The sequence below is a fragment of the Octopus bimaculoides genome, chromosome 4, assembly GCF_046866305.1.
Source record: "Octopus bimaculoides isolate indiv1 chromosome 4, ASM4686630v1, whole genome shotgun sequence".
Classification (NCBI taxonomy): domain Eukaryota; kingdom Metazoa; phylum Mollusca; class Cephalopoda; order Octopoda; family Octopodidae; genus Octopus; species Octopus bimaculoides.
Genome location: NC_142931.1, coordinates 98,247,214 through 98,270,697, shown reverse-complemented (window position 1 = coordinate 98,270,697; position 23,484 = coordinate 98,247,214). Strand labels below are relative to the sequence as shown.

The window sequence follows — 23,484 nt, the reverse complement described above, 5'->3', positions numbered from 1 at the left end:
AGGCCATGGTTGAAGCCAATGGTGATTATATATATATATATATATATATATATACACACACACACACACACACACAGACATCCATACATATCTATACATACATACCTATATATACATACATCATACACACACATATACATACTTACATACCCACCCATACATACATACATACCCATACACACACACACACACACACACACACACACACACACACACACACAGAGGATTTGAAATCAGAAGAACGAAAAGTGCAACCATATATCACAAACCATTTTTTCTAAAACACTACAAATTCTACCAAATAATAATAGTTTGAAATTCTGACAGAGGGCTAACATATTTGGAGGGGAAGAGTAAGTCAATTACATCAACCCTAGTACTTGACTGGTACCCATTTTATCAACTCCAAAAGGGTGGAAGGCAAAGTTGACATCAGCTTAATTTGAACTCAGAGCATAAAGACTGATGAAATTCCACTAAGCATTTTGTCTGGCATTCTAACAGTTCTGTCAGCTTGATGTCTTCAATAAAAATGGCTTCAAATTTTGGCACCACTGCTAGCAACTTTGAAAGAAGGGTTTAGTCCCCTCCCTTCCACGACTGATCCTAACCCTTGACTGGTATCTTAACCATGAATGGATGAAAGGCAAAGTTGAACACGACAGGTTTTGAACTCAGAAGGTAAATAGTTGCAGCAAATACAGTAAAGCAGTTCTTTCAAATGCTCTAACAGTTTTAATAATAATTGTTTCTAAGGAAGGCACAAGGTCAGAAATTTGGGGGAAAGAGGTTAGTTGATGAAATCAACCTTAGGGAAATGAAAAGTAAAACTGTCAGGATTTGAACTCCGATGCTATGCTCAGTACCACAGATTTGCTTGTCAGTTGTTTGATTGTAACCAGTTGAACATGTCCCTTAGTGGCTGACAATATGTGCATCTCTGATCATGAGCAAAAGTAGTGGGGGAGCATCATAGCCATGTGTTGAGAGGAATTCTTTGGGGTTTGAATAATTCACCTCGAGAAACATGGGTGTTTCATTCAACATCCTTTAACAATCCTTATTCTGGGACCATTCAAGTGGGATGGGCTACTCCACCTGATGAAAATTCTAACTGGGCCCCGCCTGCAAGGTCATGCACTGTTTACTTTGATATGAGATCACCATGTCGCGCACATATGGTTGTGATGCATGTGCCTTGTGTACCCTTATCAGACGGGTAAACTGGGCTTCATATACTTTACCCCAGTGTCACTTTGATGGCATGCACTTCTCTCTCATTCAATAATAATAATAATAATAACAACAACAAAAATCAAAACAGTAACATTGAGCTGAAATGATTACTTTGTGATGAGAACAAAAGCCATGGCAAACTTTATTAAATATAAATATAATCACTCACAGGGGATCGTTAAATATTCTTGTTCCTAACAACAAATATATGCAGTAGCAACAACAACAGCCTCATTATTGTTGACTTTAGACCCAGGTTAGACTGACTGAGCAAAACTACAGTAAAAAACATTTCAGCAATGACAATCTTGTCTTTTTGTGGGTAATATGTATCTAGGATGTATTTGATATGGCCAATCTTCTTTAACCCTTTTACAGCAGAGTGCAGATAAATCCACTCAAAATTTCATTACTCTTAACTGCAGAAAGCAGATTTACATAGAAATTTTTTGTTGAGAAATCTCATGTTTGAAACTATTCTTTTTTGAGATATGTCAAGCTTATTGTGGCAATATGACTTGCAGAAAATATCAATTCTACTTTTCACATCGTTTAAACATTTAACATCGTTATTATAAAAAAACTATGAAATTTAATTTCACAGCTGAAGGGTTACGTCAGCAGGGTGTAATATTAGGGAGATGTGACTGGCTGCTATACCCAACAGGTAGTATGACAACATGAGGAGCTTTTTCAAGGCCAAGTGAAAGAGTTTAACTGTTTCCACATCAGATCAAGAACCATATATCCACCAATACTATCATCTTCACCATCATAATGAATCAACAAAGAAGCTGTAACATAGTTGCTTGGTCTGCTAGAAACAGTAGCAGAATTTCCTTCAAATCACACATCTTAACCCTTTAATATTCAGGTTACTCTATCAAATGTAATGCTTATATATTTACATTACTTTGAATTACTCATGTATTGTTTTGTAGCTTTGAGATTTCAATGATATGACTCTTTACTTTAGGTATGATATTGTAGGGTAGGTGTAAGAGGCCTGATCTGGTTAGCTTGAGCATAAAACAGGAAAAATATTAGGGCTGGATATGGCCGGTTTAAATGCTAAAGGGTTAAACAAAGGAAGGAAGGATACCTTTGATAATGTGGTCCCTATATATCTTCAAAAAAAATTGGGATGGTCGTGTCTAGAATGTATTTGATCTTAGATTTGCTCAATCAAGGATAGCTTGGGGCTAAACAACATCAACATAATGTAAATACTTTGATGTGATGCATTAACTGCTGTCCTCACTTCCACCACTACTGCCATTTAATCATCAACTATGATTAAAATGATAATTGCACTCAGCAATCAACTCCTTTCCACAGCAATCTCCTTCAGCTGTTAATTTTAAATTACCTTTAGTGGTGGGTATGTGCTGTATGGGTGTATATGTATGAGCATGTTAAGTTTAGTTAAGGAAGAAAGGGTGAGGGGTTGGGGAGATACCCAGACAGGCACAGAGAGCTTGCTCACAAGACCTTATCACATCTCAATCAAATCTCAGTTTCATTCTGTCTGCAAACATCTACATTTTTGCATTATTCTTTTTTCTTCACCTCTTTTAGATATTTTGAATTAGAGGTGATGATTAATAATAATAATAATAATAATAATAATAATAATAATAATAATAAGTGCAACTCCAGAAAATAGCATTATTAGGGACAGCTAAGATACTTAGGAAGGTTCTTGGCATCTAAGGTTACTTGTCTGATGTTAGGAATTTTTCTTTTTCAACAGCCTAATCTGTTGTGTGTATATGAAATATTATCATTATTATCATCATTTTAAGGCTGTGAGCTGGCAGAATCATTAGCAAGCTGGATGAAATACTTAGTGGTATTTCGCCCAACGCTATGTTCTGGGTTCAAATTCTGCTGAGATTAATTTTGCCTTTCATCCTTTCGGGGTTGATAAATTAAGTACCAGTGAAACACTGGGGTCGATATTATCAACTAGTCCCTTCCCCCAAATTTTAGGCATTGTGCCTTTAGTAGAAAGGATTATTAATATACTCATCGTTTTAATAAAAGCAGTGAGCTTTGTAGAATCATTAGCATGCCAGGCAAAATGCTTAGTGTCATTTCATTCATTTTTATGATCTGAATTCAAATTTTGCCAAGGTTGACTTTGCCCTTCATCCTTCTGGGTTTGATAAAGTAAGTACCAGTTGAGTACTGAGGCAATGTAATCGACTTAACCCCCCCCCCCAAACTTGAAATCATCGTCATTATTATTATCATTATCATCATCATTACTACTACTATCATTTGTGATTTAGGTACAAACATTGTAATTTTGAGAGGAAGGGTTTCATTGTTACCATTGACCCAAGCACTTGACTGGTACTTATTTTATTGACACGAGCAAAGTTGCACTCAACAGGATTTGAAAGCAGAATACAAGTCAGAACAAATGCTGTAAGGCAATAATTTTGTACGATGCTCTAAAGCTTCTGCTAATCCATCATCCTAAATACTTCTTTCAAATGCAGGTATAAAACAAGAAATTTTTGTGAAAGAAATGGTTGACCCTAGTGTTCAACTGGTACTTATTTTATTGACCCTAAAAGGGTGACAAGCAAAGTTGATCTTGGCAGAATTTAAACTCAGAACATAAAGCTGAAGAAATGCTGTTAGGCATTTTGTCCAGTGTGCTAACAATTGCACTAGTTAGGATAATAACTATTACACCATCATCATTATCATCACTAGTACCACCACTACCAATGAGAAACATTCATACAGCTAGTACTACACCACAAGTAAATAGCTCTGCACCAAGAGCTCATCACCACTACCACAACCACCTTCACCACCACCATAACAACAAATTGAAAAGAATATCATTAATTGTTCAAGAAGGAGAGAAGAGATCAATAACTATTGCATTGATGGTTCAGACAAATGCAACAGGGGGAGGGTAGTAGATATTAATCAGATAATATATTTTGTAGTTTGATTTCGATACACTCCCCATTGGTTTTGTTCCAATCGTTAGAAGATGTAGTTAAACATTTGTGATTAAAGAAGGATGGGGACATCTCTGAAAACTTTATTCTCATGAAGCAGCTAAGGGAAGTGATGCGCTGGAGAATCTACAATAGTGTGTCATCCATCTCGAAACAGCACTATATGTGTGTGTGTGTGTGTGTGTGTGTGTGTGTGTTTGTATATATATATAAATAAAATATAGATATATGCATATATCCATACATATATGTACATACCTACATCTATATGTATACATACATACATATAGATGTAGGTATGTACATATATGTATAGATATATGCATATATCTATATATTATTTATATTATTATATGATCGAACGCCACACATCTTTTCCAAGTAAGTTTTATCTTAATATATATATAGACGAAGGAGTGACTGTGTGGTAAGTAGCTTGCTTACCAACCACATGGTCCCGGGTTCAGTCCCACTGCATGGCATCTTGGGCAAGTGTCTTCTACTATAGCCTCGGGCCGACCAAAGCCTTGTGAGTGGATTTGGTAGACGGAAACTGAAAGAAGCCTGTCGTATATATGTATATATATATATATATATATATATATATATATATATATATATATATATATATATATATATATGTATGTGTTTGTGTGTCTGTCCCCCAACATCGCTTGACAACCGATGCTGGTATGTTTATGTCCCCGTAACTTAGCGGTTCGGCAATAGAGACCGATAGAATAAGTACTAGGCTTCTAAAGAATAAATCCTGGGGTTGATTTGCTTGACTAAAGGCGGTGCTCCAGCATGGCCACAGTCAAAAGACTGAAACAAGTAAAAAAAATATATATATATATATATACATACATACATACATACACACACACACACACATATATATATATATATATACATAATAAAAATAATAATAATATTAGGGATAAAAATCTAAATTTACAGGTAAAAACTCAAATTCAATTTATCAAGAATTAAAATTAAATTAAGTTTCACAGTATATAATATATCAATATATAATTTAGAGAAAAGAACCAAAGTTCATGAACTCATCCATGGAAATCCACAGTCACAAATAGAAAAAATTAATAAGTAATTACACTAAAAAGAAGTATAATAAAATACAAAGTAAAAATCATGAAATAATAATAATAAAACAACTACACGTGTTTCATAACTAATATTTTGAGTAGAATTGATTTTCGATTGAATTAATTATATTTTATTTTTTATTTGAAAATTTGGCTATGAAACATGTGTAGTCGTTTTATTTTATGATTTTTACTTTGTATTTCATTATACTTCTTTTTAGTGTATTTACTTATTAATTTTTTCTATTTGTGACTGTGGATTTTTATTGACGAGTTCATGAACTTTTCTCTAAATTATATATTTATACATACATACATACATACATATATATACACACATACATACATAGCTGTATATATGCACATGTGCATATATATATATATATATATATGCACATGTGCATATATACAGCTATGTATGTGTATGTGTGTATATATGTATGTATGTATGCATGTATACATGTGCGTGTGTATATATGTAAATAAACATACACATATGTATGAATTTGAATGTCTTTAAATAGAAACAGCTGTATGTAAATTTTTACCCATTTTCTTCATTTTCTTAAGCATGCATGTGTGAATGTGTACACATGTATGTATATATATTATGCATATCCATATAATATATATGTGTATGCAAATATATATATATATTACACAAAACAAATGACTTTATTGTCTTCATGGTTTTCTACATCTTTGCACTCAGTGTAAATCTGCTCTGCTAATATATGAATATCTATATTTTTATATATGAATGTTCATCATCTGAATATCTTCAGTATTTGTCTCTCTCTATTTACATGTATATATGTATGTATATTTTATATATCTAGCCCATGTGGTTTTGTTTGTTTTCTTTGCTCATTATCTCCATATCTGTTCCCCTGGATTCCTCTTATAGCCACTCTTTATCCCACAGACTTAATCCTCATTAAAGATTTCAGAGTATAAGTTCAAATTATATGAGTGCAACTGTTTTCTATATTGAGCATCTTTGGATCTCATCTGCTTACTCTATAGCTTCTGCTTGGCTGAGCACTACCAATAGATTACACTCATGGATAAACAATTCTTGGGCCCACCTAGGGATCTCTACATGCAGCTTTTACTACAGAAAACAAATGACTTTATTCTCCCCTTAGCTTTCTGTATCTTTGTACACTGTGTAAATCTCTTCTGTTAATATATAAATATCACCATCACCATCATTTAACATCGGCTTTCTATGCTGGCATGGGTTGGACGATTTGACTGAGGACTGGCAAGCCAGAAGGCTGCACCAGGCTCCAATCTGATCTGGCAAGGTTTCTACAGCTGGATGCCCTTCCTAACACCAACCACTCTGAGAGTGTAGTGGGTGCTTTTTATGTGCCACTAGCATGAGGGCCAGTCAAGTGGTACTGACATCGACCCCATTTGAATGGTGCTTTTTACATGCCTATATATATATAATCCAAGGAAAATAGGGATGAAAACATCCAATCTTCCACTGGCTCCACTATTAAACACCCAATTTTGCAGAGAAAACCTTACAAATTACATGGGTATATATTAAATTTATAAAAATGAATAGAAAATGGAGATATACATAATTGTCAATTCAAAAGCTAAAATCTAAAATTCACCAGCACAATACCACATTATATATTCCTTTACGATAATATAACATAATATAATAAATAAATATTAAATACAAATTACATACAATTGCTTCGACTCCCACCCATAAAAGAATTACAAAAATCCATTGTTGTGGGCAAGAATCTCCTCAGTGTAACTTTCCACATATGAGGATTCACAGATCCAAGAAAAGACTGCATTCAGTCTTTTCTTGGATTGGTGAATATATCTATATACTTATACAGAGCATTTTTACAGAGAACAAAATACAGAAAACTAAGGAGAGAATAAAATCGTTTGTTTCCTGTAGTAGAATGTTCCCTTCTAGCACTTTCCTGGGCATGACCAAAAATGATATGCACTGAATATAATCATACATATATCATATACTCATACATAAGCGCACATTTATACAAAATACACACCTGATGCACGTGCGAGTTAAGCTGTGTATCCTAGTGATTAAACTGTTCAACTCATAATCTTGAAGTCACAGGTTCTATTCCCAGGGAAGCAATTCACTTCATCTTATACTGCACCCAGCTGAAATAAGTACCAACAGTAGCTGGAGGTTAAAGTTGCAGCAGCCTGGGAATATGAGATAAGGCCCAACTTAATGAATATAAAAACTCAAGACAGACTGGTATTGATCATGGCCAGAGTGTGTGTGATTGTAATTCTGTACAATCAGAATTTATTTCAAGTTAAACAAAGCAGCAACCTTTCTCTTTGTAGTCTTTGAGACTCTGCTAAATGTCATGGCATTATTCACCTTCTTCCCCTCCTTTTCTGATTGAGCTACATCATCACCATTGTTGAGTGTCCATTTTCCATGCTAGCGTGGATTGGACAGGTTACCACAGTCAAAGTCAGCATATACTTGGTGGTTCTGCTCACCTGAATGGGCCAGAGGATCATATCTCACTTGCTTGTTTTAGTTTCGGTTAGGTTTCATAAGGCTGGATGCCCTTCCTGACACCAACCACTTTATATATACTGCATTAATCTCTGAGTCACGGTTAGTTTAAATCCAATCCCCACCTGACTCATCCCACTGAGGGAGGTGCAGTAAACAAGAATCATGAGTGCTGCCCAAACCCTAAAAGAGTAAAAGAAATAAAAGTAAATAATTACCAAATTGTCATGTGTTTCATCAATATCTATAACTTCTTCATTGTTGGCCTGGTTCAGCTGGAATAGACAACAATAACAATGTTAGGATATTGATGTAAAAGTTTATTTTAATTGTTTATGTATATGTAAACAAAAATAAAGCAACAACATATAAACAAACATACAGTAGCAACAATAAGAGCACAGCTTGAAAAAGAAAAAAAAAACAATCAGAAAGCTCCTAATATACCATCATGTGTGTGTGCCCCCAAACACACACACATGTATATGTATGAATGTACTCTTAAATTAAATCTAGAAAATTATTAATATGGTTCACCATGCCTTCTTTTTAAATGTTACAACTAATGCAGAAAAAGTTTCTGGTCCTACAAAATAAGCTTTTCTATGAAGGTAATAGATGTAAAATAATCTTTAATAGACTGGCTATCATCGCAGTCTGAAACCCCATCCCCACAACACCCCACCGCACCCCAAACAGACTGTTCAAGACCCTTTTTGCTGAAATCCAGAATCCTACTCACCAGATCAGGCAAGCAGTTTAAGTCAGTTGTATATGAAGCCAAAACCACTATAAGCAAAGATTTTATAGTTACAAGCCATCATTCAAGCATACTGACATAACAAATATCACAAAATTAGGAAACCAAAAATAGAAAGTGAAAGACAACATTGATTTCAGCAACAAATAGATGGTCCTTGAGAGATCAAAGTTAGGTATGAATAGATTAAAGAAATATACCTCTGTGTAGCAGAAGGAACACACATCCTACTGAAGTTGAAAAGCCACAACAACTATTTAAATACCATGCACACACACATACATTGTTTTTACTGAAGCTGAAAATCCTCACAAATTTGAATTTAATGTAATCAATCATCAGACAAGTGAACTTGTGGAACAATGCAACAGTTTATAAATGGTGCAATAAGAATTACTTGGTAAATTATCACACACACACACATATATATAGAAAGACGCAGTTGAAACAACATTAAATAATAAACATCATCAGTTTATCATATTTAATGTATATATACCATTGTCAAAGGCTTTTTCCCATGTCAACGAAAGCCAGGTACATCTTTGGCTAGGCATTTCTCCTGCAGCTGTCTTACCAGAAATATAGCATCAGTGTTGCTTTTCCTTGGCACAAACCCAAACTGCATCTCGCCTAAACTGACTCTCTCCTTAATTAGTTGGGCTATGATTCTATCCATGACTTTCATCACCTGATCCAAAACTTGATACCTCTGTAATTATTCGTATCTAGTGCATCACCTTCACCTTTGTAGCAGTTGACTATGGTGCGGCTACACCAGTCATTGGGTATGACTCCTTCATGTATCACCTGATTAACTATATGGGTAACTAGACTATGACCTTCACCGCCAGATATTTTAAGCATCACTGCAGTGAATCCTGATAGGCCAGAGTCTCTCCGTCTTCATACCCTTAATTGCTTTATTTACCAAGGTACTGTCAATTCAAATAGCTGGTCCCTCTGTTGGGTTGACATTTGGCAGACTCTCTTTCTCCCAGTCATTCTCTTCATTTAGCAATTTGTCAATGTGGAGTCTCCAAGTCTCTTTCTTTGCAGCCTCATTAAATGCAAGTGATCCATCATCCATGCGGATGCATTTCTCTCCGATGACATCAAGATTCTCTCTCACACAGTCTTGCAACATGAAGCACTTCAAGATTCTGGTCCTCACGATGCAGAACATTGGTAAATTTTTTCTTATCTGCTTCCCCTCTGGCTAAGTAAACCTGTCTCCTAGCTTCCCTTCTGGCAATCTGATACAATTCCCTACTACAACTACTATTCTTTCAGTGCTTCCATGCTTGTTTCTTTTCCCTAATGGTCCTGTCAACTACATTGTTTCACCACCATGTTACTTTGGGTTGAGAGGGGACTTGCACCATCCACAGATCTGGTCAGTAGCCCTGAACAGGTTGTCTTCCACATCATGTGATACTATATCCCCCTCTATTTCATCAAAAGCTTCAAGTAATACGTCTCTAAATCTCTGTCCATTTGCAGTGTCTTTAAGCTTCTAGACCCTTCTTCTCCATGCTGGTCATCTTCTGGGCATCCATTTAGCCCTGATTTTGAAGTTGCTAACTTGTGGGGTGCATTCTTCAGCTGGGAAGGTTTTGGCATTTATAAATAGCCAGCTTTCCCGGTTCCTGGAGAGGAGGAAATCAATTTGACTAGTGTGTCCACCAGATCGGTAGGTGAATAGGTGACTGACAGGTTTCCTGAAGTTAATATTACAAACCATAAGATCATTTGCATCACAGAACTCCAACAACCTGGTTCCCTCCTCATTGTGGGAGCCAAAACCATAGCCTCCACGTACACCATGGAAACCCCCTGCATGTTGTCCAACATGTTCATTGAAGTCGCCAGCCACAAACAGAAGGTCCCCGTCATTCGTCAACAAGGTACTCTGGCTGAGGGGCATAAGCGGAGATAATAGTTGCTGACCCATGTTGCAGCACTAATCTAATCTTAAGTATTCTATCACAGACTTTGACTACCTCGATTACCTTATCAACCCATTTCTCCACAAAAAGAGAGTTTAGTAGTAAACTGTCTTTTCAACTTGCTGGACAACATGCCTTCATTAGGCATCTTTTTACCACAAACAACTCACAGCAGAAGTTGATGCTCATTGCCAGTCCAATGAAACCCAAATTTTAAATAGCTATTGCAATATTTATGATTGGATCGAGCTTTCGCATTATTATCACTACACTTATTTGCTTTTGACAAACGTTCACTTTCAGATTCATAATCGTCACAGTTATATTTCCTGTTAATAAACTTTTCCATTTTATGGGTAATTTAGCCTGTTAATATGAATTGTCTTGCACAAAGAGCACAGATTTCTAATAGAATCAAACTGAGACTGAGACAAGTGGCCAGTGAGCTATGAAAAGTGGCAGTGTATTACATATTATCGGACTCTCTTGAGAAGTCTTTCAAAATTAATTGTAAAGGTGAAAATTCTCGCCACTATATCAACGAAAAAAAAACTGGAATACAACTGCAATACATGAGAATGTATTAAAAAATTTAGTCCAACATTGTATATTTTAGTTAAAAAGTTTATTTTTCACATTTAATATTGAAATGAAAACTGCTGAGGCTATGACTGAAATAAACTAAAACGTAGTTGTGGTGTGCAAGAGAGACGATTGCGCTGGTATGGTCATGTGGCAAGAATGGATGAGGATAGCTGTGTGAAAATGTGCCACACCCGAGCGGTTGAGGGAACCTGTGGAAAAAGTAGACCCAGGAAGACCTGGGATGAGGTGGTGAAGGATGACCTTTGAACATTAGGCCTCACCGAGGCAATGACTTCTGACCAAAACCTTTGGAAATATGCAGTACGTGAGAAGACCCGGCAAGCCAAGTGAGACCATAATCCGAGGCCTCTGCCAGGGGTGTAGCCAGCCCACTTATGTGTACCTTTCCTTCATTGGACACTAAACTCTGTTTGCGGAGACCTGTTGAGGCAAATGAAATCGATCCAAATTCGACGACTGGCACCCATGCCAACCCTCCTTCGTTGGACACTAAATTCGGCTTGTAAAAACCTGTCGGGGCAAGTGAAATCGTAATTGAACCAAATTCGATGACTGGCACCTGTGCCAGTAGAGCGCTAAGAGCACCATCCAAGCGTGATCATTGCTAGAGCAGCTGTCTGGCTTCCGTGCCAGTGACATGTAAATAGCACCATTTGAGTGTGATCGTTACCTGCGTCGCCTTACTGGCACGTGAAAAAACATTTGAGGGCGGTCATTGCCAGTGCCGCTGGACTGGCTCCTGTGCAGGTAGCACATAAAAAACACCATTTTGAGCATGGCCGTTGCCAGTACCACCTGACTGGCCCTCATACCAGTGACACGTAAAAGCACCCATTACACTCTCGGAGTGGTTGGTGTTAGGAAGGGCATCTGGTGCAGCCTTCTGGTTAGCCAGTCCTCAGTGAAATCGTCCATGGAAGGCGGACGTTAAATGATGATGATGATGATAGTCGTGCACTGAATATGTTCATACCATAAGTAGCCTACATGAATTGAATGACACAACCAACTCTTAGAATTTAGTTTTTTGCCACTTTGATATTTATATATGAATTCTAGTGAATTTCGGTTTGTATAATCTTACTTTTCCAAGGTGCACCTAATTACATCTTGCAGCGCACCAGTTTGCCATGGCGCAAGGTTTGGGAATTATTGGCCTAGCATATAATTGTGTGCGAGTGTGCATAGGTTTGCATATGCATACAATTTCCATATAAGAACCCACTCACAATGCATTGGTGAGCCAGAGTCTATTGTAGAAGATGTACCAGCCCAAGAATCCACACAGTGGAATTAAACCTGAAACTACATGATTGGGAGGAAAACTTTGTAAACGCACAGCCATGCTTGTGTGTGTGTGTGTGTGTGCCTAATACAAACATATTCCTATTTTATTTGCATAGTAAAGTAGCAGGAATGTGCAGTGCATTATGGGAAGGTGTTTTTGGTGATGAGAAAAGAACAGAATTAAAGGCTTCATTATTATCCCCCACCCCCAGGTGTTTAATAATGTTTGAAGACATTCATTAATACTGAATAGCATTACATACACACATTCTCTCCCAGCATTCTGCCAACAACATATTACTTGATGGTGTCAGTCGTAGAAAAACAAAACTGATTTAAAGAAAGGCAGAGGAGTGAGTAAGGTGGTAGTGAAAGTGGGTAGTAGAAGTGTGGTAATATTGGTTGTTGGTGAGATATAATGAGGTGGTAATAGAGGTGATGAAGATATGGTATGAGATAGTAGTGGTGAAAGTGGTTGAGGTTATGATGGCATGGTAGTACAGGATATACAAGTGGTAGTTGTACAGTGGTGGTAGTGGTAGTAGAAGATGTAATGTTGGTAGTACAATGATGGTGGTGGTGGAGGTTGTGAAAATGACAACAGCTGCATTTGATGGCAACAACAACTGCATCTGGCAAGGATGGTGCATGCAGTGGTAGTGTGGTGTAGAATCGGGGGATTTTCAGCTTAATATTGGCTTCTTGAGGGACTTTATTGTTTACGAGGAAGTTTAACCCTTTAACATTCAGATTACTCTGTCATGTGTGATGCTTATTTGCTCACATTGTTTTGAATTAATTATAACTTTAAGATTCCGATGATGCGATTGTTTATTTTTAGGGTGACATTGTAGGGTAGATGTGAAAGACTGGAATATCTGTGCCAGATATGGTCAGTTTAAATGCTAAAGATTTAAGAGATATTTACAAATCAATTTTCATGGGTTATATAAACCCCGAAATAATTTCAGGATGAGATATATTACTCTCTAAAACTTTAACCACTCAGGAGTCCAGAAAACAGACTTTATCCCCACCACTGAGCAACCACTGTACTCTAGTATGCCTCACCCCTTTCACATTTAAACAGGTCATATCCGGCCCAAATATTCTGCCATATCCAGCCTCTCACACCAACCCTACAATGTCATTTTAAAATAAACAATCATATCACCAAAATATTGAAACTATGAGATGATGCATGATTAATCCAAAACAATGTGAATAAACATTTTATTTGACAGAGCAGTTTGAATGAAAAAGGGTTAATACTATCGCTACTACTTAACCACACTTGTGGTTATAGCTTCCAGTCTCTATCACCACCGTCTAATTGCCCTTTTACTCTGTACTCCAATGCGGTCCAATGCCATCCCTACTATCTACTCAACCTCTGTACTCTGAAAATTCTATCTCTATTCAGGAGATAGTAACATTGGATCACGGTCGAAATCTACATAAAACAGGGAAGACAACTCTAAATTTTAAAATGAATTTGACATTGGCACCTCAATAAAGCAAGAGATGGAGTCGCGGTATGTGATATTTTCTACTTTAGGTACAAGGCTCGAAATTGTTGGGGAGGGGCCAGTCGATTAAATTGACCCTAGTATGCAACTGGTACTTAATTTATCGACTCCGAAAGGATGAAAGGCAAAGTTGACCTCGGCGGAATTTAAATCAGAACACAAAGACAGACGAAATACCCGGCGTGCTAATGTTTCTTATTTCTTTATTGCCCACAAAGGGCTAAACATAGAGGGGACAAACAAGGACAGAAAAAAGGATTAAGTCGATTACATCGACCCCAATGCGTAACTGGTACTTAATTTATCGACCCCGAAAGGATGAAAGGCAAAGTTGACCGCGGCGGAATTTGAACTCAGAACGTAACGGCAGACGAAATACCGCTAAGCATTTCGCCCGGCGTGCTAACGTTTCTGCCAGCGGTATGTGATATTAGGCAGGCTGTAACATAACTCTGGACACGCATTATAGTCTCATTTGATTTCTTCAGCAAATGCATAGATAATTTTTCTTATGTTTGGTGTTGTATAGTAAACGAAACAATTACTACACACACAAACCCAAATTCCTTTTTTGTGAAAAGCGATTGTGCTCGAGAATGAAATTAATACATATATATAATTCACACACACATGCCCAAATACTCATATGAAGAGACTCTTGAAAAGTTGCTTGATATTTTCAAGTGTCTCCTCTTATAAGTTAACTGTGCTTATGTAGCATTGAACATACGTATGTGTGCGTGCACATTTATATAGAAAATGGCAGACTCTATGTCGGAATCTAATGATATGGGGAGTTGGTAGATTTGAGCAGAAAAAACTGAATGAACAGTGAACCGAGTGTGTATGTGCGCATGTGCGGAACATTTTGAGCTTTGAAAGGAATGGAGAGATAAGACTTAGAATGGAGAGGGAAAATATGGGAGGAGGGTGTCAAGGAGAGAAAAAAAAGATTGGGACTCGAAGTGTGTTGTGTAAGAAGGAGAGAGTTAGCAAGGAAGCAGGAAAAACTTAAATGGAACAGTATGATGATTTAGAGAAAGGGAATAGAGAGGGAGAGGGGAAATTTTATAATGACACTTATTGATAAAATAACAGAGAGAGAGGGAAAGGAAAACGGAGTGATCATAGTAAGAGAAAATATTTGAGGTTGCTAATAAAATACCAGGATAGTTTTTGATGTTTAACAATCAATATTCTTTTCTCTGCTGGATTCCAAGTGAATTTTTCTCCCCACACCAATGTCTAATTTGATCATTTTCAAGTTTCAAAACATGTCTTAAATGGGACAAAATGAGTAATGACTAATTTCAATAATTTCTTCTCTTTAACTGCATGATGCATAATATATCATGAAGAGAGCCACTCCAGCAGTTTGTGAAGAGGCTATAGATAATATTTTATGCTGAGTTTTTAGATTTAGTCGAGTTTCATTAATTTCATATCATGATCCTCTTTTAATTTGATCTAGATATTTAAAATTTTTGTTGAATTTCTGATCTTATGTTTAAGGATGGATTTTGAAGTGTATGAGTCTTTTCTCAAATGTAATTCTGGATAACTGAAGAGGCGAATTTACCTTACTTTATTCATTTTGTGTCAGCTAGATTAGTCTTTATATGTTGAAAGAGAACGGTGATGATTTTCTGAAATAGTGTTCAGATTATGTTACAGTGTTTTTAATGCATTCCGAGAAGGTCATTTGCTTAGCTGATATAGTTTTTGTAAGGTAGTAAACAGACTGTAAAAATTACATTTTTTCTCAAAGTTAAAAATGCAGTAAATCTTATAGTGTGTGCCTCATCCCCACTTTTGCATTCTAGAGTGAACGTTTAGCAAACTCTTAGATTTCTGTAGCACCATTCAATTCGGGGTGAATAATGTCGCAATAATTTTTATTTCAAGCTAAGAACTGAATTAAGGAATTGTTTTAAGGTGACAAATTCAGCACCCTTATCAAAGACTAGAGTATTATTTGAGGCACTAAATTTTGAGAATATTTCAACTAAGTTGCACTTTACTGCCTCAACACTCCTGGAATATTTTTGAAAATGTTTTCCAAACACTGTTGAAATATGCCTCTTGAGTTTTTAAGAATAGTCTGCAAATGGTTTACAAAATATATACTGTTAGATGTATTAAAAACATGTATTTCTTTTAAAGAATGTAGTTCCCTTCATCCAGAGAATATTCAGTCAATAGTTGGTAAAGAGTGAATACATGTCAATATTTAAGTCAACTTTGCCATCTGCACACATTCAACAACGAAGCAAAAAAATATATGTTCACCTCCACCTTAACTAAATGATGATGTAATTGTTTACTCTTATGTTTATATTAGTTCGCAATCCAGTAAATTTTTTAGTATTTCCGTTTTTTGTTATCATTTTGCTATTAACATTTTAGATTCATTGCTGTATCAATTGAAAAGAATTAATTTCTGTCACACAGGAGTTACACCCCTTAATAAAACAGAAATAGTTTATTTACTTTCCAAACCATATTTAAACACTTTCTTTTATGCCAAGAAACTTGTAGTAACCTCAATGAGTGAACTATGGAATTTACACTGTTTTAGTCATTCAGTCATTTGAGCACCACCTTTAAGTCGAACAAATCGACCCCAGGACTTATTCTATCGGTCTCTTTTGCCGAACCGCTAAGTTACGGGGACGTAAACACACCAGCATCAGTTGTCAAGCGACGGTGGGGGACAAACACAGACACACAAACACATATACATAAATATATATATATATATACATATATACGACGGTCTTCTTTCAGTTTCCGTCTACCAAATCCACTCACAAGGCTTTGGTCGGCCCGAGGCTATAGTAGAAGACACTTGCCCAAGGTGCCACGCAGTGGGACTGAACCCAGAACCATATGGTTGGTAAGCAAGCTATTTACCACACAGCCACTCCTGCGCCTTCAAATCTATATACATTTCTTTACAAATTTGTATTGAGTGCTATATAAATATTTGGAAATCACCCCCAGTACTTATTTTTTGAAGTTTGGTACCATTAGTCTTTTTCAACAAACTATCAATTTATGGAAACGTAGACAAACCAACACAATCTGTCAAACAGTGGGGAGGACACACACACTCGCACATACAGAGTAGGCTTTCAAACCGTTTCCCTGTACAAGATTCACTCACAAGGTAATGATTGGCCCAGGGTTATATAGTAGAAGATATTTGCCCAAGGTGCTGCTCAGTGGGACTGAACCTCAAACCACATGGTCCTAAAGTGAGTTTCCTAACCACCTAGCCATAGCTGTGTATGCATGTATTTGTTTGTTTGTGCTGAAATAGATGGCTTACATAAAAAACTTAGCAATTATTTGAAAATTCTCTCTTAGCTGGAGAAAGAAAGCAAAAACCTAGTGCAAAAAACAGGTGACAACTGCTGGCAACCTTCAAAGAGAAGGGGAGATAATTTCAATATAAATAAATTTCCCCAAATTAATTTATGTAAACAGGCGACCACTACGAATATGTTCCAGTCTTAATAGCTCTCGACAGCAAACATCTAAATCCATGCCCATAAAGTATTTCCCCTTCATTCTATTTTGTTAAATATGTAAACTTTTGGTCACAAAATATATTTCTAACATTTTTTTTCAACACATAAAAACATTTGTCAACTAATTCAACAGGCTCTAGTTTAACTATAACCTTGCAGACCATACAAAATAGTAGTGGTGATGATAGTAGGAGTAGTAAGTAGGACGAGACAGTTACAATATCAAAAGAACGGTGGTGAGATAGTCAATAGTGGTGGTTCTTAGTGGTATAGTATTAATATTAGTGGAGGTAGCAGTCCCAATAAAAAATAATAGTAGTAATGGACCATAGCAGCTGTGAAAATCATGAAGGAAATCATTAGTGACACTAAATGAAGGTGCATTGTATGTGGTTGTTGTAGTAGCATCACTGTCATAATAATGTGTGTGAGAGAGAGAGAGAGCATAAATAGCAACCAACATATACCTTTCTTTTATCAGGTTTAACAACATTAAAACACGCATAATTAACAAAAAATAAAAAAGAATAGAATGTCCCCAAGGGGAGAGAGATAGAGAGTAAAATAGATTTATTGTTTAGAAAAGAAATAAAAGGCCGCTGCCACCGCCACCAGCACCAAAAACCAACAACTACAGCGAGCTGTCAACGAGTGACCCTCTACGTGTTCACACAAGCTGCTAGAAGTAGCAATCAAATCTCCAGCTCATTGTGCACTGTCTTAGGAAATGACACATTAGATAATGTGGTTCTGGGATCCCTGTACCTTAGGAAAAAAGGCAAGATAACCACGACTAGAATGTCTTTGATACTAGGTTTACTCGACTAGAGCAGAGTTGAGGTTAAACAACAGCAGCAGCTAATTATGCGGTTGTTCTAAAATGGAGCAGTGCAGAATCCATTACCCATATTAACATAATCTATTGGCTGCATTAGCATAAAATATATTGAGCATATTAATGATTTATTGACCGAATTTGCAGAATCTATTGATTACAATTATACAAATCTCCTTTAATAAAATGAACAGAGGTGATTCATAAACACTGTACAGGAGCTGAAACTTTCAGTGAACCAATGTGGGAGCCTTTGTACAGTCGATCGACTTGCCAGAAACATCAGTAAAATCTTCCTCATATGTTCCACCATCTTAAAAATTACAAAAGAAGGACAAACTAGACAATGTGGTCATGGCTAGAATGCAATTTCCTGTAGATCTGCTTGATTAGATAGGCTGGGGCCTTAAAACATGTAAACAAATAATAACGGTTGTTATTCTGATTAATAAAAGTTATTCTAGCTTCTCCATTTGGCTACCAGCATCAATTCCTGTTCAAATTGATTTCATATTCAGTGTAATGATACACTTTTATTAAGCTAATGACTGATATGAAAATCATTTTCACTATAAATCAGTAAATAAAGAATTATTAGCAATTAAAGTTTGAAAATTTGGGGTAATTTTAGCCAATCATAAGCCAGACACATTCATGCCTGTTTCCATAGTAACAAGCAGAACATGAGAACTCTTTTGTCTGTGAGAAAGCATGTGTAGACAATTGAGCATGTGAATTTATGAACTGGTCAACAAAATGTTTGTATTTTAAAAATATTTAATTTGTAATGTGCTATTTTGTTATTAGATAAATCTTTTAAGTTCAAGCTATCACATTAAATGCATAAAACTACAAAAGACGTGTTGTTTACTTGTTTCTTTTTGTCATTGAGGTGGTTATGAGGTGTGCTAAAAATAACAGCTAAATAATGATTTTAGATAAATCTTTTAAGCTCGTGCTATCACATTAGATGCATATTGAGTGCTTCAAACTACAAAAGATGTGTTGCTTACTATGTATACTCAGCTATAAGTCATACTTTTGCCCCCTAAAATTTTCACCTAAGGTTGGTGGTGCGACTTATAAGTGCATCCTATAAAAAAATCTTCAGATATTTTCTAGATACAAGCTACATCTGAAGTTCCGACACTTGGAATAACCATAAAAACCCGAATCACTAATTCTGAAGCTGAGAAGTATATGGAAGATAATCTTTAGATATTTCTTTAGATATTTCTTTACATCTGTTAGTATGAAATAAACAATTAATTTTAAAAAAGTGAGTTTAATGCTTGTTTGTTTTTGTATCATACCTGTCTTTCTTCAATTTGACGCTATGTTATTTGTTAACATGAAGAGAAAGAGGAATTTGTATGATATTACTTTCATGCTGAAAGTTGTTGAATGCACGAAGTCACATTCAAATCAAGCTGCAGAATGAGAATTTGGGGTCTCAGAAAAAATGGTCAGGGACTGGTGTTTGTAACAGGAGAAAATGAAACCTGTTGACATCAAAATGTTAAAGAAAATTAGGATAGGATTGGGTCCCAATGAGGAGATGGAAACTATTTTGAGAAATTGGGTGACTGAACTATGCACAAACGGACTTGTTGTTGTGAGAAACATCATTAGATTGTAGGCTCTCCAAGTGACTAAAGAACATGATATGTCTGATTTTAAGGCATCCCTTGGCTGGTGTACAAGGTTTATGAAATGTCACAATCTTACACTGAGGCAGAGGACTCATAGTGCACAGAAATTACGTACATGTAATAGATGTACAAAAGAGCCACAAGCTTGCCTTGGAAGCAATCAGTAATATGGATGAAACACCCCACTTTGTTTTTGATATGGTTGGAACTCGGACAGTTGACATTAAAGGGAAAAACACAATTTCGGTAAAAACTACGGGGAGCGACAAGGCCCACTTGACTGCAATTTTAACTTGTATGGCTGACGGTATGAAACCCCTGCTGTTGTTTTCAAAGAAAGACTTTCCCAAAAGGGAAGTTTCCAAAGGGCATAGTGGTGTATGTTCAGGAGAAGGGTGGGAGGATGAAGCCGTATTAATGAACTGGTTAAACAATGTGTAGTTCAAGAGCCCAGGGGCTATATGGAATATGTTCAGGGTTCATCTTATCGACAGCATAAAAAATAGATTAAAGGAGCTACCAAGGTGTGATTCCTGTGTTTCAGCCACTCGATGTGTAGGTGAACAAGCCTTCTAAGGTGAACATGTATGCCAAGTGGAACGAATGGATAATTAGTGGTGACAAGGAAATGACAAAGGCTGGGAACTTAAAATGCCCTGACCGTAAGACTGTTTGCCAGTGGGTGATAGATTCATGGGCTGAAATCATTTTCGAAGTGCGGGATCTCAAATTCCATGGATGGTGCAGAAGATGACGAGCTATGTAATGACTTCGCCTGTGCAAGAATTGTTAGCCCCAGTGCTTCATCAGTTAATGAAGATCAGTCAAGTGAAGACGAGGATCAGGGTTATACAACGAGACCATCACAACCAAGGTGTTTTACTAGTTATTTGGTGAAAGCGATGATTAGTATAACTCGATTCTTCTTTCATTTATTCTTCCAATTTTTGTCACAATGTTTCATATACTTCCTTACAATTTCAAACAGTTTATTGCATTTTTTTCCAATCACAGAACATACGACTGCATGGTTTTGTGTGTCAGTTGCTGCTAAAGTGTCCTAATAATGAAAGGCATAAATCAAAAAATAAAGGGAAAGTATTGAGGCAATTAAGTCTCAATAAAATAAACAAGTCAACTAGCGATATCAAGGATCCAAATTTTACATTATAAACAACGGTTTCTAAAATGCATGGACTTAATGGGATAACTATATTGGCATGATTCCTAATTGAACTTTGCTCTCCAACATCAAAAAAGTTGCTGTGACTTATAGTCGGGTCAATGATAAAATTCTTGATTTGAACCTTAAAAGAACATGTGGCTCTTTTGCACATCTATTACATGTATGTCAGCAGGTAATTTCTGTGCACTATGAGTCCTCTGTCTCAGTGTAAGATTGTGACATTTCATAAACCTTGTACACCAGCCAAGGGATGCCTTAAGTGAGGGCGTTAAAAATAACAGTTAATTAACGTTTTTGGATGAATCTTTTAAGTTTATGCTATCACATTAAATGTATATTGAATGCTTCAAACTACAAAAGATGTGTTTTTACTTGTTTTCTGTGTGTAGAGTACAAATATTGACAATACGTGCTATTTTCAAGATGCTGACAACAAAATGTGCTGTCACGCACAAAATGACAGCTTCCAAATCCTATTTTCTGATTGGGTGAAAATGATCAAACTTTAAACCTCTACAACTTTTTAAAAACATTTTTCTGGAAAAAGTGAAATAACACCAGCAACTTAGCTTGGAAAAGTATATTAATGTGCCAAATTTTCAATAAACTTTAATTTTTGAAATGCTGGCAGCCAAACAGAAAAGATCCTATGTTGTTTCAAAGTATAGAATTAAAAACTACAATCATTTTTGTGCCAACCTGATATATGGTCTTGGACTAGGAGGAGGTAGGGTATTTCTGTAACTCTATATCTGTGGGTGACACATAGTTTGTTTGTTGAACATTGATCAACATTCTGCTGTATAAACTGTTGAATGAAATCTAATCAAGAGCCACCTTTAAACTACATAGACAGCAAGACACACAACAGTTTGAATAAGACCAGATTATTAATGGATATTAATTCTATCTACCGTGTTTCCACCCCTAATTCAACCACTTTTCTTCTTTGACACTACTAAAGTATTCAAGAAAAACATGGTCGTTGTTTAACTTTCTATTTCTGTTTACTTATAAGGTATGCGATTTTAAGAGAAATCAATATTACCTAATATATTTATTTAGGCCACCCAGCTGAGGAATCCTGTCATAGACATTTCATACGTCATGGACATTTGGACAGGGACACAAAGTTACAGAACACTGTAACACAATCACCATAAGCTATGCAGTGAACTAATGGTTAGGTTATTCATTGGGAACTTGAAACCAATGACGCTAATGTTCATCAAAATAAAATCTAAAATCTATGTTTAACAGCAGCTATAAGGCAAATACATACTGGAACAAAACATTCTCAAATTAAAATATTTCATAATCTTACTGCCACGTATTGAAAGTAGGTATGTAAATTTTAAAGCGAATGGTATGATGTTTAACAGAATCAGTTTTAAAATAACAAGTTTACCTAATTGCTTACGTAATTAGAATTACCTCCATGCGCACTTGGTTATATATATTTTTTCAGTGATTACATTATTTTTATAGTATCTGAGCTGCAACTCTGTCGCCAACTCTAACTTGGCACTGGATATCAAAATACTGAGTTAAGTCTCAAAATAAAAAATTATGTCTTTCTTTCAAATGTCATGACATTTGTGGTTATGTGAATAATAATGGCTCAAGATTTGTAACTGAGAGTTATTTGACAGAGTTGAAAATATTCTAGTTGAGTGAAGACAGCTGAATCACATGGAAAAACTATGTAGCAACGATATACAATCCCAAAATTTATTTTCATTTTTGTATTAACATCCAGATAGCAATGTGATATATAACCTTGTATGTGAAGACAGATTTATGCACATTTGTATTTATCTTAAAAACTCTGATATTTTATTTCTATAATTAATTACTTTTTGCATGTTTTTCTTCAAATAAAAACATGTTTAAGATTAAGGAGCTTTTGAAATAGTTTTTATTCCTTGACTTTTGTATATATATATATATATATATATATATATATATATATATATATATATATATATATATATATATGTATATATATATATATGTATATATATATGTATATATATATATATATATATATATATGTATATATATATATATGTATATATATATGTATATATATATATATATATATATATATATATATATATATATATATATATATATATATATATATATATATATATATATATATATATATATACACATATATATATATATATATATATATATATATAAAATGCAGTCTAAAATATAAAACACCAGAATTTCCATGGAAATGTATATGAGAGTAAGTGGCGGTTCCCAAA

The 23,484-nt window shown here is 35.6% G+C and overlaps 1 protein-coding gene across 4 annotated transcripts in view; it reads right to left on the bottom strand.

Annotated features, from left to right (window-relative positions):
* The window catches only part of LOC106882728 (uncharacterized), a 180,360-nt gene that overhangs the window by 68,151 nt on the left and 88,725 nt on the right, over nucleotides 1-23,484 (bottom strand). For all 4 annotated transcript variants that reach the window (XM_052967300.2, XM_052967298.2, XM_052967297.2 and 1 more), the window contains one exon: nucleotides 8,087-8,143. In XM_052967300.2, coding sequence (XP_052823260.1) covers nucleotides 8,087-8,143 — 57 coding nt within the window. The remainder of the gene's footprint in view (nucleotides 1-8,086; nucleotides 8,144-23,484) is intronic.